Raw genomic sequence first — 17343 nt, 5'->3', positions numbered from 1 at the left:
AGCCACCACATCCTACATTTTATTTTGAAAAACTTCACACCTACAGCAGGGCTACAAGAACAGTTTGATGAACTGTCATATCACCTTCATCCACAGTCACCAATTGTTCACATTTTATCCTGTTGGCTTTTAATCTGTCTTTAATATTTAATAATATTAATAATTGTGGGACAGGCACAGTGGCTCATGCCTGTAATCCCAGTACTTTGGGAGGCCGAGGCAGGTGGATTACCTAAGGTCAGGAGTTTGAGACCAGCCTGCCCAACATGGCAAAACCCTGTCTCTACTAAAAATGCAAAAATTAGCCATGCTTGGTGGCACACGCCTGTAATCCCAGCTACTTGGGAGGCTGAGGCAGGAGAATTGCTTGAACCCGGGAGTCGGAGGTTGCAGTGAGGCAAGATCACACCACTGCACTCCAGCCTGGGAGACAGACCAAGACTCTCTCTCAAAACAATAAAAAATAAAAACTAGCTGGGCATGGTAACGTGTGCCTGTAGTCCCTGCTACTCAGGAGGCGGAAGTAGGGGAATCACTTGAGCCCAGGAGGCAGAGGTTGCAGTGAGCCAAGATTGTGCCACTGCACTCCAGCCTGGATGACAGAGCCAGACTCTGTCTCAAAATAATAATAAAAGAATAACAACAACAATAATTGTGACACTCTGTGACCACGAATTGCAAATACTGTGACCTTCATGCCTACATACTTGAGCGTGCATCTTTTGAGAATAACGGCATTCTCCTACCTAATCACAATACTACGTTCTCACTCAAAAAATCTAACGCTGAATTGATACTGTTAACTCAATGTCAATTAAGTGATGCACAGCCCGTGTTTCCATTTTCCCAGTCATCCCTGTAATATCTTTGGTAGCTGTATTTTCACTCCTGCCCTCTCTTCCCATTTGATCCAGAACCACACGTTGCATTTCCCTGTCAAATCTCTTTAGTCTCCTTCAGTCTGGATCAGTTTCTCAGCCTTCTCACGACTTTTGCGACCTGATGCTTTTGAAGATGATAGTCCAGTTACTAGAATGATGGTCACTCTGGGTTTGTCTAATGCTTCCTGGTGATTAGAGTCCCGCACCTTTGGCAGGAATCTCATGGAAGAGATGCTCTATCCCCCTGGGTGCATTGTATCAGGAGGAACATGATGTCCACTCGTCCATTACTGTGATGCCCAGTTTAATTGTTTGGTAAAGATGGTGCTAAATCTTTGGATTAATTGTTTGGCAAAGATGATGCTACAGGATGTATGCGGTGGATCATGCCTACAATCACAACACTTTGGGTGCCCAAGGCCGGCGGATTGCTTGAGCCCAGGAGTTCAAGACCAGCCTGGGCAACATGGCAAAACATGGCAAAACCAAAAGTATAAAAAGTAGCCAGGTGTGGTGGCACGAGCCTGTAGTCCCAGCTGCTTGAGAGGCTGAAGCGGGAGGACCGCTTGAGCCCAGGAGGTCCAGGCTGCAGTGAGCTGGGATTGTGCAACTGCACTCCAGCCTGGATGACAGAACAAGATCCTGTCTCAAACAAAAACAAAAACAAAAAAGGGCTGGGCGCGGTGTCTCACGCCTGTAATCCCAGCACTTTGGGAGGCCAAGGCAGGCAGATCACGAGGTCAGGAGTTTGAGACCAGCCTGGCCAACATGGTGAAACCCCATCTCTACTAAAGATCCAAAAAATTAGCTGAGCATGGTCGCATGCACCTGTAATCCCAGCTACTTGGAAGGCTGAGGCAGGAGAATCGCCTAAACCCGGGAAGCGGAGGTTGCAGTCAGCCGAGATCGTGCCACTGCACTTCAGCCTGGGCCACTGCACTTCAGCCTGGGCGACAGGGCGAGACGCCATCTCTCCACATTTCCACATTCTACTGATCCCTTTATCCCTGACATGTAAATGTCTCCTATCCCATGACTTTAGGACTCTAAGATTCTAATATTAATGTGTGGGTATCACTAGCCGTCATTGTTCTCGCTGTGCCTCTGGGTGCTTTCCCTGTATCAATTCAGTCCTCACGACAGTGCCAGGAGGTAAACACTATTATTAGCCCATTCCACAGATAAGGAAACTGATGCTTAGAGGACTGCAGAATCCTGACTGCCCAAGATCACACAGCTGGCATGGCGGCCAAGCTGGGCTTGAAGCAGGTCAGCCCACCTGGGTGCTCCATCACCATGGACAGCGAATCCCTAGCTAAGGGACTCCCTCGTCCCTCCACTGCAGGTCTTTTCACCACGTTCTACATCCCCTACCTCTTGCCAGAACCTTGGGGTCCCTCTCTTCCTCCCACAGAGCTGGAGAACTGGAGCCCGACCCCCTCCCCACACCCACCTTTTTGAGACGGAGTCTCTCTTTGTTGCCCAGGCTGGAGTGCAGTGACGCGATCTCGGCTCACTGCAACCTCCGCATCCCCAGTTCAAACAATTCTCATGCCTCAGCTTCCAGAGTAGCTGGGACTACAGGCATGCACCACCACACCCACTAATTTTTGTATTTTTAGTAGAAACAGGTTTTCACCATGTTGGCCAGGCTGGTCTCGAACTCCTGACCTCAAGTCATCCATTCACCTCAGCCTCCCAAAGTGTTGGTATTACAGGCGTGAGCCACCACGCCTGGCCCCAGAACTCCTTTAATATGAAAGTGATAGTGAATGCATATGGATCACATAGCAGGGTTCAGAGATGGTGCTGAGCCCCTTACATGCACAGTACAAGGGATCGGGGAAAGGACAGATTTTCAAGATTCCTTAACATCCCAGAGTCATGCTGATGTCTGCAACCCTGCCAGGAAGAGCCCACCTATGCCATGACCCCTCAGAATTTCACTCTGACTAATCTAACGTCACTGCCTTCTTCCCTCCCTGGCTCTCCCCATTACAGAGAATCTTATGGGTGCTTCAGAGATTTACACAACTGTTACTCTTTTAACACCAAGTCAGTTCACGTCCCTCCTCTGCTTGGAATGTCCCTCCTTTGCTTGAAGCTTCACAGGGCTCCTCCCTCACTCAGGGTGAATGCAAAAGTCTTCACTGTGGCCCACCCAGGCCCTAGGAGATCTGCCCGTTCCCACTGTGATGTCATCTCCCACCCTCTCGCCCTGGCTCCCTCTGCTGTCGTCATGCTGGTCTCCCTACAGTTCCTTGAACAGGTGACCTGTCCCTAGGTCAGATCCTGTCCGGCTGTCCAGCTTCAGGTCAGGGCATTCGCATTGCCCGTTCCCTTTACCAAAAATACTCTTTTTGGCCAGGCGCGGTGGCTCATGCCTGTAATCCTACCACTTTGGGAGGCCAAAACAGGTGGATCTCTTGAGGTCAGGAGTTCGAGACCAGCCTGGCCAACATGATGAAACCCTGTCTAACTAAAAATTCAAAAAAATTTAGCCGGCATGGTGGCGGGCACCTGTAGTCCCAGCTACTCGGGAGGCTGAGGTGGGAGAATCCCTTGAACCCAGGAGGGGAGGTTGCAGTGAGCCGAGATGGAGACACTGCACTCCAGCCTGGATGACAGAGCAAGACTCTGTCTCAAAAAACAAAACAAAACAAAAAACTCTTTTCCAGGCATCCTCCCCATGGCTCCCTCCCCTCCTTCAGGTCTCTGCTCAAATGTTACCTCCTCCAAAAAGCTTTCTTGACCATGCCAACAGCTCCCTCTCCTCACTCCCTACCCTCCTGCCTGTTTCTCTTGATAGCACCATCACCATCTGAACATCCTATGTTTGTTTATTGTTCATTCTTCTGCACTAAAACAGAATCTGAAAACTTCTTACTGCTGCCATTCCCCCAACACTTAAAACAATGCCTGGCACACAACCCGTCAGTATCTGTTGAATGAATGAGCCATAATTAAATCATTAAATGTGCAATTGTCATGGTGATATGGCTCTCCCATGGGGCTGTGAACCCTGTGAGGACAGGGCCTGGTTACTGCTGTGTCCCCAGCACCACTCAGCACAAGGCACAGAACGGCTACCCTTAGGAGTGTTTGCTGAATGAATGAATGATACCAAGTTAAGGTGTATGGACTTTCTCTTAGGGGCATCTGGGAAGGGCTTTTATCAGAGGAATGACAGAGTCCTTTCTGGGTCCTATATTCCTGCCACTCAAAATGTGACCAGGACATCCCCCTGGAGCTCATTAGAAATGCGATTCTAGAAACCCGGGAGCTTCTGAACCAGAATCTGCATTTTCACAAGATCCACCAGGGGATTCATATGCACATTAAGGTTTGAGAAGCAGGGATGTAGAACACCCCAGGCTCCCTCTTAACTCTTGGACTTTGCATGTGCTGTTCCTTCTGCCTCGAGTATGCCCACCTGCTAATGCCTCCTCCAGGAAGCCTGCCCTGAGCTCAACCTTATCCTTATCTGTTCTGCTCCTCACGAATTCCACGCAGGGAGGGGCCCACTCTGTCTTGTTCCCGCTCTGCAGCCCTTCCTCCAGGACGCCCACCCTGATTCACCCTCAGTATTACTTCTTTAGTGCCTGTCGACCCTCATACTTGGGAGTTCTCCTACGACACCTGCCCCTGCTCTGGGAAGCACGTCCAGACCCCTCCCACCCCCACCCCGTACAACACACAGCCGATGACCGACCCTCACCCCGCTCTTCCCGCTCCCCACCCCGCCGCAGCGAGGGCACGCTGGTGTTCAAACCAGGCGAGACGCAGAAGGAGCTGCGCATCGGCATCATCGACGACGACATCTTCGAGGAGGACGAGCATTTCTTCGTGCGGCTGCTGAACCTGCGCGTGGGCGATGCGCAAGGCATGTTCGAGCCGGACGGCGGCGGGCGGCCCAAGGGGCGGCTGGTGGCGCCGCTGCTGGCCACCGTCACCATCCTGGACGACGACCACGCAGGCATCTTCTCCTTCCAGGACCGCCTGCTGCACGTGAGCGAGTGCATGGGCACCGTGGACGTGCGCGTCGTGCGCAGCTCGGGCGCGCGCGGCACCGTGCGCCTCCCTTACCGCACGGTGGACGGCACGGCGCGCGGCGGCGGCGTGCACTATGAGGACGCGTGCGGAGAGCTGGAGTTTGGCGACGACGAGACCATGTGAGCACTCCCGCGGCGGCCCGGAGAGGGGTGGGGCTTCAGAATGGGCGTGGCCTGGGTGAGCCGTGCCCACATCGCGGGCTGGTCCTTGTGGAGGGGCGGGGCTTGCGTGGCTGTACCCACAAAGTGGGCGGGGCTTCACTGAGCAGCTGGGCCCTCAGGAGGGGCGGGGCCTGAGTGAATCGTGCTCCAAAGTGGGCTGGGCCTCGGGAGGGACGGGGCCCGGGTGAGCTGTGTCCACAATGTGTGCGGGGCCTGATGGGGTTGTGACTGAAATGAAGAGGCGAGGCCCAGAGGGGCGTCTGGACAGGTGAGAAGAGGGTCCCAAGGAGGAAGGGTGGAAGAGGTGAGGAGAGATGGGACAGGGGCCTGGAGAGAGCTGTGTGGGGCTTTAATTGGTAGCTGGTGGAGTGTGTCCTGAAAAAGAGAGCCCAGGGAGATGTGGGGAGGGGCCTGTGGAGGTGAGACGCTGTCTGTGGCTGTGAAGAAGGGGCGGGTCCAGAGCGATGGGCGGGGTCTGGGTTTGGACTTAAGACACCAGGAAATGGGAAAATGGATATGGACTGCGGAAGAAAGCGGGGCCTAACGAGATGGGTGGGGTCTGAAGAGGCATAGCTAGGGAAGGGGTGGAGCTTCTGGGTATGAGGAAGAACCTGGGGAAATAGCGGGATACCTAAGGGGAATGTGGGCGAGGTTTTGGGAAAAGATGGTACTGGAATCTGGGGGCCTGCGAAGGCAGGGCAGGGCCTGGGGAGACACTGGGGAGCCTGAGGGCTGGGATTTAGGAAAATGGGGTTTGGGGAGATGGGCTGGCTGGATACACTCAAGACACACACATGTGGACAGACATTTACAGATCAAACACAAAGCCATTTATAGGCACCACACACACAAAGATACACACGGCAGGGCCAGGCGTGGTGGTCCACACCTGTAGTCCCAGCACTTTGGGAGGCCGAAGCAGGAGGATAATGTGAGGCCAGGAGTTCGAGAGCAACCTGGGCAACATAGCAAGACTCCTACTCTAAAAATAATTGTTTCAAATTAGTGGTGGCACATGCCTGTAGTACCAGCACTTTAGGAAACTGAGGCGGGAGGATGGCTTGACCCTTGGAGTTGGAGACCAGCCTCTACTCTACTAAATTTTTTTAAAAAATTAATTGGGCATGGTGGTGTGCACTTGTAGTGCCAGCTACTTGGGAAGCCAAAGCAGGAAGATGGCTTGAGCCCACGAGTGAGATGCTGTAATGAGCTGTGATCACCCATTGCCCTCCAGCCTGGGTGATACAGTGAGACCTTGTCTCAAATAAAAGCAAAAAAAACCAAAACAAAACAAAACAAAAAACCACATGCAGACACACATAAAGTCACAGACACGTACACTAAATTATAGAGTCAGGGCTGTTCTCATGCCCAGATCCCTGGCCACCCCTTACACAGGTGCCCGAGTGTCCTCCCATGTGTGCCTGCAGCCTCACATTCCCCCACCCGCCTGCCCAGGAAGCAGGCAGCGCCTGCCCCTCCTCTGCCCGCTCCCTTCCGCCCCCGCATGCCCGTCTGTCTCCCTCCTCTCTGCCGCCCACGCGCCTCCTACTCAAGCGGAGTCCCCACCGCGCTCCCCCTCCCTCCTCCTCGCAGCCTCTGCGCCTCCGCCTTGGGCAGCACTCAGTTTCTCACTGCGCTCGCTGTCTCTTCATCTCTCCCTCTGCATCTCTGCATCTCTCACTCCCTGGGCTGACTCTCTCTGGGTCTCTGCGTCTCTGTTCATCTGCGGCTCTCTGTCCCCAGCCCCTCGCTCTCTGACTCAGCTTATATTTTAGGCACACTCTCCACACCTTTCCTTCTCTCTCTCTGTCTGGCTTGGTCTCCGTCTCAGGGCTGTTGAGAACTTGGGTTGGGGGCTGCGAGAGGCACCATCCCAGACCCCTCTCTCACACCAAGAGATAAGAGGAATGGAGAGTTTTATTTCTTCTTCTTCCAGTCCTTCTTGTAGTCCAACCTGCTTCCCTCCTGCTGCTGCAACCCCACAGGCCCTCTCCTCCCCCACACGGCTTCCCCAGGCTGGGACACCCTCTGTCCCCCACCCCCACAAGCTCCCAGCTGTGGCGTCAGAAGACAGAGAACAGGAGGCTAATTAGTGTTCAGGGAAACTCTTCCTTCCTCTGATGGGCAGGCGCTAATTAGAGGCGCTTTGAAGCAGCTGGGCTAGAGGAGCAACTCAGAGATGGAGGAGAGACACACAGAGACAGGGTGGCAGGGAGAGCATGAGAGACACCGAGACAGAGACCCAGAGATAGACACAGGGAGAGCTGAACACAGAATGACAGAACTGGAGAGAGAAACAGAACAGAGAGACACAGAAAGACAGGAACTTAGAGGCCGGGCGTGGTGGCTCATGCCTGTAATCCCAGCACTTTGGAAGGCCAAAGCGGGTGGATCACTTGAGGTCAGGAGTTTGAGACCAGCCTGACCAATAGGATGAAACCCTGTCTCTACTAAAAATACAAAAATTAGCCAGGCTTGGTGGCATGCACCTGTAATTCCAGCTACTCGGGAGGCTGAAACAGGAGAATCGCTTGAATCCAGCAGGCAAAGGTTGCAGTGAGCCGAGATCGCGCCATTGCACTCCAGCCTGGGCAAAGAGCGAAACTCCATCTCAAAAAAAAAGAAGAGACACAAAGAGAGATGCCTCGAGAGAGGGAGAGAGGTGGATATTGAGAGACTGAGATGGAGGGAGACTGAAAGGCAGAGAGACACGGAGGCGATAAAGACACTCATGGAGGAGAGAGACTCTGGCCCAGGGAAGGAGAGGTTCTCACGATGCCGCAGAGAGAAAAGGGAGTTGGAGTCAGTGAGAGACAGGAGAGGAGGAGACTGGGTCAGAGATCAGAGGCCGGCAGGGGAGGGCAGGAGAATGGAGGTTTCAGGAAACAAGGGGGCAGGCTGGGGAGGAAATCTGCTTCCTTTGATATCAGGAAGTCTTGCCTTGGTCTAACTCGAGACCCTCTTGCTGATTCCTGCGCGTTGGGATTCTCCTGCGTCTGGGTCCTCTGAGGGCGCGTCTACCAGGGCGCAGTTGGCGTGCCTGTCACTGTACGTCAGTCACTGTGTGTCAGCGGATCGCAGCGTGTCTGCGAGAGTGAGCGACAGAGGTGTGTGTGTGTCACCCTGTCAGCGTGTCACTGTGTCGGCAGCTGTCTGTGTGTGTCACGGTGTATGAAGAGCATGTCTCCGGAGACCCTCCCTCCTCGCCGGCCCCAGCATTTCAGCACCGCGGACAGCTCACAGCCCTTGCCGAGGTCGGGGGCGGCCCTTTCTTTCCACCCGCAGAAAATTGAAAATATCCTGGAACCAGGAGGGTGGAGGTGGGCGGATGTCCCCACATGGCCGTCTTGTGTGCGCCTGTCCTTGCGCGGGTGTCGCTGTGTCTTGTGCGTGTTTGTGTGTTGAGATGCGTCTTTTGAATGACTGCCTGATTGAAACTCTTCTGCTTGAAGTGCGTTGACTTTGGTTACTCCGTTCTTTAGACTCTGAGAGACAGAGACAGGGAGAGAAGAATCCAGATAAAGAAGGGCGGACCGGGTGCGGTGACTCACACCTGTAACCGCAGCACAGGGGAGGCCAAGGTGGGAGGATCACTTGAGGCCAGGAATTCAAGACCAACCTGGGCAACATAGTGAGATCTTGTCTCTATAAAAAATTTAAAAGTATCCAGGTGTGGTGGGGCACGCTTATATTTCCAGCTACTTAGAAGGCTGAGGTGGGAGGATTGCTTGAGTCCTGGAGATCAAGGCTGCAGTGAGCCATGATTATGCCACTGCACTCCAGCCTGGGCAACAGAGCGAGACTTTGTCTCAGAAAAAGGGAGGGCAGAAAGATGAGAAGAGACTGAGACAGAGAACGGAGAGAGTCAGAGTCAGAGAGAGAGACTGCTGGAGGATCAGAGACAGACAGAGTCAGAGATGGAGAGATAGACCCAGAGAAGCTGAGAGAGGCAGAGAGAGAAAAGATGATGGAAAATGTAGGAACAGAGATGCAGAGAGCCACTGAAGGAAGTAAACAGACACCAAGAGGCGTCAGGAGTGAGATGTAAGGTACGAGCGTCTAGGTGGTACCGCAGTGAGGGGCTGCAGGGTGGCGATGTCGCCAAGGCTGTGGTGGGGGAGTCGTGCTAACTGACGGGCATCTGGTCCATGCAGTCTTGCCACTGCAGTGGGAACGGCTGTAGGGTGTGATGGCGTGTGGGTGTGGGCGGTGTGATCGGCTGTGCTTCCTCGATTGGGTGACTGTGTGGGCTGGGTGTTTGTGTTTCTGGGTTCTGGGGCCAGGCCTTGTGGGGCTACATGGTTCCTACAGCTGAAAGAGTTGCCAGTGGCAGAGTTGTGGGCACTCTGGGTTTGTGGATCTTTGGGGTCAAGGGGTGCGGGTTGTGTGCCTGAAGGTGACAGGTAACTTTTGGCTGTTTCCTGCCACCCCCTGGTTACCATAGGAGCAGAGATGCTGAGAAAATCAGTTAGCATCAGTACTTGATTAACTCTCCAAATCTGGTTGGGATGGAAAACAGGAAGCCGAGGATTTTCTGTGCTGAAGATTGGAGTTAGCGAAATATGTATGGAGGGTGTGCTCCATGCCAGAGACTGTTCTGGGTGTTGGAGATAGAACAAAAAGCATAAATGAACTTACCTGGGGGAACTTAAATTTAAAAATGGGGAAGCAAATGGTAAATAATGAACAATAAACTAAATAAATGTTAGAGGGTGTTAGAAGGTGATATTTAAAGAAGACAGGCCAGGTACCGTGGCTCACATCTGTAATCCCAGCACTTTGGGAGGCCAAGATGGGAGGATCACTTGAGGCCAGGAGTTCAAGACCAGCCTGGGCAATGTGGTGAGACCCCATCGCCACAAAAAATAAAAAAGTAACTGAGCACGGTGGTGCATGCCTGTAGTCCCAGCTACATGAGAGGCTGAGGCGGGAGGATCGCTTGAGCCCAGGAGTTTGAGGCTGCATTGAGCTATGATTGCACCACTGCACTCCAACCTGGGTGACACAGCAAGACCTGGTCTCCAAAAATAATAATAAATACACTAAAAAGAAAGACAACAGAGCAGTGTAAGGGAGTGCTGGGGTGGGAGCAGTGAGGGATTTCACTATTAAATAAGATGGAAGGAGTGGGCCTCATTGAGAAGGTGAAGTTTGAATGAAAAACTGGAAGAACTGAGGAAGTGAGCCTGAGGGAAGAGTGTTCTAGGCAGAGGGAACAGCCAGCGCAAAAGCCCTGAGGCATAAGCAGGCCTGGCTTGTTCAAGGAATAGCAAAGAGGCCAGAAAGAGAATGAGTACTAGATTGCAGGGGGTCTTGTGGGCCATTCTAAGGACCTTGCCTTTCATTCTTTGAGAGATAGGAGCCATGCAAATGTTTTGCACAGGGGAGGGACCCAGTCTGACGTTGGTTCCATCAGGATCACTCTGGCTGCTCTTGAAGAACAGACTGGGGCGGTGGGGGTGAAGCTGAAGCATGGGATTATTTAGGAGGCAACTAGTAATCTAGGTAGGAGACAATAGTGGCTGGGCTGGAGTGCAGGGGTTAACAGTCTGGATTCTGACAGTTGTGTGTTCAAAACCTGTCTCAACCATGAGCTCATACTGCTTTACTTTTTTTATTATTATTATTTTTTGAGATGGTGTCTCGCTCTGTTGCCAGGCTGGAGTGCAGTGGCGCAATCTTAGCTCACTGCAACCTCCACCTCCCGGGTTCAAGCGATTCTCCTGCTTCAGCCTCCTGAGTAGCTGGGACTACAGGCGCTTGCCACCACACCCAGCTAATTTTTGTATTTTTAGTAGAGACAGGGTTTCACCATGTTGGCCAAGATGGTCTCAATCTCTTGACCTCGTGATCCGCCCGCCTTGGCCTTCCAAAGTGCTGGGATTACAGGCGTGAGCCACCGTGCTCGGCCTATTTTTTGAAATAAATTATTTAATATAAATAGAGATGGGATCTTAATATATTGCCCAGGCTGGTCTCGAACTCCTGGCCTCAAGTAACTCTCCCTCTCAGCCTCCCAAAGTTCTGGGGTGACAGGCATGAGCCACCACGCCCGGAATGCTTTACTTTAATCAGACTCAGCTTCCTTACCAGTGCCTGGTTTTGTTTCTGTCAAATGGGGATGATAATAGAGCCTTCGTCCCTGCGTGGTGGTGAGGATTCAATGAGAGTCTGGGGTCTGGGACAGAGGAGGTGCTGGGAAAACTGGTTGGCTGCCAGGAGGGCTGCTTGGTGATTCTTGGTGATTCTGGGAGCCTTATGCTGGGTGTTCTGCCTCCCCTTTTGCCCCACTCACAGGAAAACTCTTCAGGTGAAGATAGTTGATGACGAGGAATATGAGAAAAAGGATAATTTCTTCATTGAGCTGGGCCAGCCCCAGTGGCTTAAACGAGGGATTTCAGGTGAGAGGTGGCCAGTGGGCTGTGGGAGAATTAAGGGGTCCAGGGTTGGGGGACTTTCAGGGGCTCAATTGCAGGCACTCCTTAAAGCTCGTGGACCTGAGCTTCGTGGGGAACTGATCTCACTGTCTGCCTGTCTCTGTTTCTCCCCAGCTCTGCTACTCAATCAAGGTGAGTGAAGTCACCTCTGGGCTCTGAGTGGGGAGGAGCCACTGGAAGAGGGCCTGGGGGAGGGTCCCAGCCCCAAAGTTACCCTTCCAGGTTGGGTTTGAGGCAGATTGGAGGTGAGATAAAGGCAGATTGAGGGCTGGGGGACGATGGGGGCTGGCCTGAGAGTTGGTGGTGCCTGTGTGAGTTTGAGATTACAGTGAGCATTTTGGAGGTCAAGATTATGTCTGTAACATGGTGAAACCCCCATCTCTTGTAAAGATACAAAAATTACCTGGGTGAGGCCGGGTGCGGTGGCTCATGCCTGTAATCCCAGCACTTTGGGAAACTGAGGAGGGTGGATCACCTAAGGTCAGGAGTTAGCGAGCAGCCTGACCAACATGGTGAAACCCCATCTCTACTAAAAATACAAAATTAGCCGGGCCTGATGATGCACTCCTGTAATCCCAGCTACTCAGGAGGCTGAGACAGGAGAATCGCTTAAATCCGGGAGGTGGAGGTTGCGGTGAGCCGAGATCGTGCCATTGCACTCCAGGCTGGGGAACAAAAGCGAAACTCTGCCTTAAAAAAAAAAAAAAAAAAACTAGCTGAATGTGATGACAGGCGTCTGGAATCCCAGCTAGTTGGGAGGCTGAGGCACAAGAATCCTTGAACCCGGGAGGCAGAGGTTACAGTGAGCCAAGATTGCACCACTGCACTCCAGCCTGGGCGACAAAGCAAGACTCCATCTCAAAAGAAAAAAAAAAAAGACTATGTCTATAGTCAGGGTTGTAAGTCGTCCAATCGGATCTGGGTTTGTGAGAGTGGGGTCAGAGAGGATCCAGTTTGGGGTTGATTAGGGGTGGGGTGGCATTTGGACTGGAGATCGGTGTTAAGACCATATTAAGATGAGAGTCACAGTGGAGGTTGCTTCCTGGGTTTCTGGTGGGATAAGATTAAAATTGGAGTCAGATCTAGGTCAAAGCTAAAGTTGGACTTTGAGGTGAGTAATAGAATTTGAGGAATTTAGGTTAGAATTGGGGCCAAGGTCAGAGATTGGACTAAGAGTTGGGGCTAGGGTCAGTAGCTTGGAGATGGAAAAGTCGTTTTGGAGTCAAGATTAGAATTGGGATCTGAGGTTAAGATTAGGGTTAGACTAAAGATTGTATTTGTTGGAGGAAGCAATATAAGCTGCTATAACAAACTGATCCACAAATCCCTGGGGCTTCACACAATAAAAGTTATTTCTTGACTGGGCACAGTGCCTCATGCCTGTAATCCCAGCACTTTGAGAGGCCCAGGCGGGCAGATCACTTGAGGTCAGGAGTTCATGATCAGCCTAACCAACATGGCGAAACCCCATCTCTACTAAAAATACAAAAATTAGCCGGGCGTGGTGGTGCATGCGCCTGTAATCCCAGTTACTCGGGAGCCTGAGGCAGGAGAATCACTTGATCCTGGAATGTGGAGGTTGCAGTGAGCCGATATCGTGCCCACTGCACTCCAGCCTGGGTGACAGAGTGAGACTCCATCTCAGAAAAGTAAGAAAGAGAGAGAGAGAGAGAGAGGAAGAGAGAAAGGAAGGGAGGAAGGAAGGAAGGAAGGAAGGAAGGAAGGAAGGAAGGAAGGAAGTTGAAAAGAAAGAAAAATGTTATTTCTTGCTCAGGCAAAGTTGTTTTTTGTTTGTTTGTTTGTTTTTGTTTTTGTTTTGGGATGGAGTTTCGCTCTTGTTGCCCAAGCTAGAGTGCAATGGCGCGATCTTGGCTCATGGCAACCTCCGCCCCCCGAGTTCAAGCGATTCGCCTGCCTCAGCCTCCCGAGTAGCTGGGATTACAGGCACCCGCCACCACACCTGGCTAATTTTTTGTATTTTTAGTAGAGACAGGGTTTCACCATTGTTGGCCAGGCTGGTCTCGAACTCCTGGCCTCAGGTGATCCACCTGCCTTGGCCTCCCAAAGTGCTGAGATTACAGGCATAAGCCACTGCACCCGGCCTCTCAGGCAAAGTTTTACGAGAGTGTTCCTAGTTGGTGGGTGGCTTTCTTCTGCCATGTGGCCATTTCATCTTGTGACTCCACTGTGCCAGGAAGCTTTGGCATTTTACCTGAATTTGCTGCTGGTGAACAGGGCAAGGGAGTTTGGAGACTCACATGGGAGGTTTTCGGGGCTAAGCCTGGAGGGACTGATCATCACTTCTGCCCACATTCTAGTGTCCGTAACTCAAGCCATGGCCACGCCCAGCTGCAAGGGAGGCTGGGAAATGTAGTTCAGCTCTTTGCCCAGGAAGGAGAGGAAACAGGTTCAAGTGAACACACTTCAGCCTCTGCCACGTGGTCAAGCTCCTCATGAGTGATGGTGTCAGAGTTGGGAGTTGGGACTGAGGTTTGGGGTCAGGTGTAGGACTGGAGTTAGATCTGGAGATGGAGTTTGGGATTTGGCTTGGGGTTATTGATGCTCCAGGTTATGGTGAATGTTAGAGTCGGGATTAGGGTTTAGGGCTAGGGTTGTGCTGAGGTCAGACCCAGGGCTGAGGGTTGGTGTTTGGAGTCAGTGTTGATGACAGGCTTCCATTTGGGGCCACAGTGAGAGTCAAGCTCAAAGTTAGGGACCAGAATTAGGGTTGGGCTGCTGCTGGGCTTGGAGTCAGGGGTCAGCATATTTTGGGGAGAGAAGTGAGCTCAGGACCAGGATGTAGGTGGGTCTGGTTCCAAGATTTGTGCCAAAATCGGTGTCCTCCCCCTTCCTCACCACCTCAACCACACTCTAGGATGTTTCCAGAAACTGGATGTAGAGACCTGGCCTCCCCTATCAGGGTGGCGGCAATGATGATAATGTTGGTGATAATAATAAAGATAACAGCATGTATCGAATATTGATTGTGTGCTAGGCACTGTTCTAAGCACTTCACACGAATTAACTCATTTAAGTCTCACAACCATCCCATGAGGTAGGTACTAATTATTGTGCCCATTTTACAGATATGAAAACTAAGGCACAGAGAGGCTCAGGCATTGCCTAAGGTCTCACAGCCTCTACCCATACGAACCCCAGAGCCCACCAACTAAAGGTCATGGACCAGCCCATGGGAGCTGGGCCTCGGGGCTGAAAGAGACGGTGGTCAGGTGGGAGGCTGGGAGGAGTCACCAAGGAGCTTCCCAGAGGAAGAACAGATAGGCTCTCTCTAACTATGGGGACAAGTAGTAAAGGCATCACAGGCCCAGTTAGGTAGGTCTCCCGGGAGTCTAACCCCCATCCCTCATGCTGCAGGGGATGGGGACAGGAAGCTAACAGCTGAGGAGGAGGAGGCTCGGAGGATAGCAGAGATGGGCAAGCCAGTTCTTGGGGAAAACTGCCGGCTGGAGGTCATCATCGAGGAGTCGTATGATTTTAAGGTGATTTTCTGGGGCCTAACCTTCCTGGAGTCTGGCCTGGGTCATTTCCTTGGGGAGGGTCTGGAAAGTGGGGAGCCACAAGGTTCCCAAGGGCGGGCCAAATGAGGGTCCCACATCAGGACCACGGACAGCACATGCCTCCCTTTTCCTCGCTTGCCTTCAGAACTGGGGTGTGGAAAGTTGAGGACCCCTGGGCACAGGCTGTGAGCCCCCGACCCAGGACCCCACATGGAGATTCCCTGGTTGGCTCAGGGGCAGTGACCTCTCCCCCACCCTCTCGTCCCCAGAACACGGTGGATAAACTCATCAAGAAAACGAACTTGGCCTTGGTAATCGGGACCCATTCATGGAGGGAGCAGTTTTTAGAGGCAATTACGGTGAGCGCAGGTAAGTGGGGAGGGAGGAGAGAGAAGAGAGAAGGATGGAGAGACAGAGACACAGGGAAAGGGGGAGAAATGAATGGAGAGACAGGCACAAAGATAAAGAAACAGTTTGGGCACGGTGGCTTACGCCTGGAATCCCAGCGCTTTGGGAGGCTGAGAAGGGAGGATTACTTGAGGCCAGGAGTTTGAGGCTGCAATGAGCCGTGATCGTGCCCCTGCACTCCAGCCTGGGCAACAGAGCAAGACCCTGTCTCTAAAAGAAAAATACAAACAGGAGAGACACACACACAGAAATACACAGGGAGAATCAGAGACATGGACAAGACATGAGACAGAATGAATGGTGAAACTGAAATGGGCTAGGGAGATGGAGAGGCAGGTAGACGGGGACACAGAAACGGCAGAGACAGGAGAGGTGGCAGCTGGAGCTGCTGGGAGGAAGCTGGGAGGGTTTATGTTTGGCTGTTGGCTGAACCGAGAGGGTTCCCAGCCTGGGCTTTCTCACAGCGTCAGGCATCAGGAGGGTGGGAACAGGTTAAATCGCGTGGTCACCCCAGAGAGAGCCTGGGTTCCTCCGTTGCCCTGGAGACAGTGGCCAGGGCACCCAGCTCTCTCCCACCTGCGCTGGTCGCCACCCTCCTTGGCCTCAGACAGGCCCACACTGCCCCCTTGTGGCTAGAGACACTATGACACTTGGACCCACAGATGGTCTTGGAAGCCAACACTGGCCCTTTGTGATACGGATTGGGGAGACTGAGGCTCAGAGACAGAGGAGAGAGTGGCCTGAAGTCCCACAGGGAATGCAGAAAAGGCCCGAGGTCGGAGCTCAGGGCTTCAATCTCTTACATAACATCAGGGTTAAGGCCCCAGCTCTTGGGGACTGAAGGCATACATGAAATTGTGGTTGCAAAGAAACTGGGCGAGTGGGATCAAAAGAAACCAGGCTTAGGGGCTGGAAAAATACCAGGCAGCAGGCCTAGAAACACCAGACTGTTTGCCCAGTAGAAACAAAGTGGCATCTCCCTCTGAAGCCACATTCTTCTGACATACTTCTAAGGGATCTTCTGGGCCCGACCCTGTGTGAGACATTGTCAGGGACACAGAAGTGACCGAGACATTCCTGGCCCTGTCCCCATGGAGCTTACAGTCCAGTGAGGGAGACAGACATGTCACAAGAGAGAGACAACCCAGACTAGGCAGGGCTGGGATGGGAGACCCAGAGGAAAGCCGTGATGCGGTTCCTGATCCAGCCTGAAAGTCTGGGAGGGCTTCCTGGAGGGGGTGGCTTCTGAGCTGAGTCTTCAAATGGGAAAAGATGTCAGCCAGGAGGAGGGAGAAGACAGGGAGAGTGTTTCAGGCAGAGGGGCAGCCAAGCACAGAAGCCCTGGAGTGTGCGAGATGGCACATTTTTTGGGTGGGTGCCTGGCGTTGGGCAGGAGGAAGAGGTACCAGGACGAGGCTGGAAATCGGCAGATTTCCACACTGTTCCTTCTGGGCCACAGCAGGGAGCTTGGGTGGCATTTTGAACACACTGGGGAGCCATAGAGGGTTTTGAATGGGGGAAGCCCTGGAGCTAGAGAGAGCTTGTGGGAGGAAAGTGGAGAGGCTGGATAGGGTGTGGGCAGAGGCTGTAGAAACTAGCAGGAGAGGGCGGGCGCGGTGGCTCACACATGTAATCCCAGCACTTTGGGAGGCTGAGGCGGGCGGATTACCTGAGGTCGGGAGTTCCAGACCAGCCTGACCAACATGAAGAAACCCCGTCTCTACTAAAAATACAAAATTAGCCGCACATGGTGGCCTGCGTAATCCCAGCTACTCAGGAGACTGAAGCAGGAGAATCGCTTGAACCCGGGAGGCAGAGGTTGCGGTGAGCCGAGATTGTGCCATTGCACTCCAGCCTGGGCGACAAGAGCGAAACTCCGTCG

The 17343-nt window shown here is 52.7% G+C and overlaps 1 protein-coding gene across 2 annotated transcripts in view; it reads left to right on the top strand.

Moving 5' to 3' along the window:
* Positions 1-17343, top strand: part of SLC8A2 (solute carrier family 8 (sodium/calcium exchanger), member 2) — a 62061-nt gene that overhangs the window by 21538 nt on the left and 23180 nt on the right. For both annotated transcript variants that reach the window (XM_011969818.1, XM_011969824.1), the window contains 5 exons: positions 4631-5053; positions 11396-11499; positions 11650-11667; positions 14911-15035; positions 15323-15422. In XM_011969818.1, coding sequence (XP_011825208.1) covers positions 4631-5053; positions 11396-11499; positions 11650-11667; positions 14911-15035; positions 15323-15422 — 770 coding nt within the window. The remainder of the gene's footprint in view (positions 1-4630; positions 5054-11395; positions 11500-11649; positions 11668-14910; positions 15036-15322; positions 15423-17343) is intronic.

This window comes from Mandrillus leucophaeus, unplaced genomic scaffold (genome assembly GCF_000951045.1).
Source record: "Mandrillus leucophaeus isolate KB7577 unplaced genomic scaffold, Mleu.le_1.0 Scaffold120, whole genome shotgun sequence".
NCBI classification, from domain to species: Eukaryota; Metazoa; Chordata; class Mammalia; order Primates; family Cercopithecidae; genus Mandrillus; species Mandrillus leucophaeus.
The sequence above is the reverse complement of the archived record's forward strand: the minus strand, read 5'-3'. Positions and strand labels throughout refer to the sequence as shown.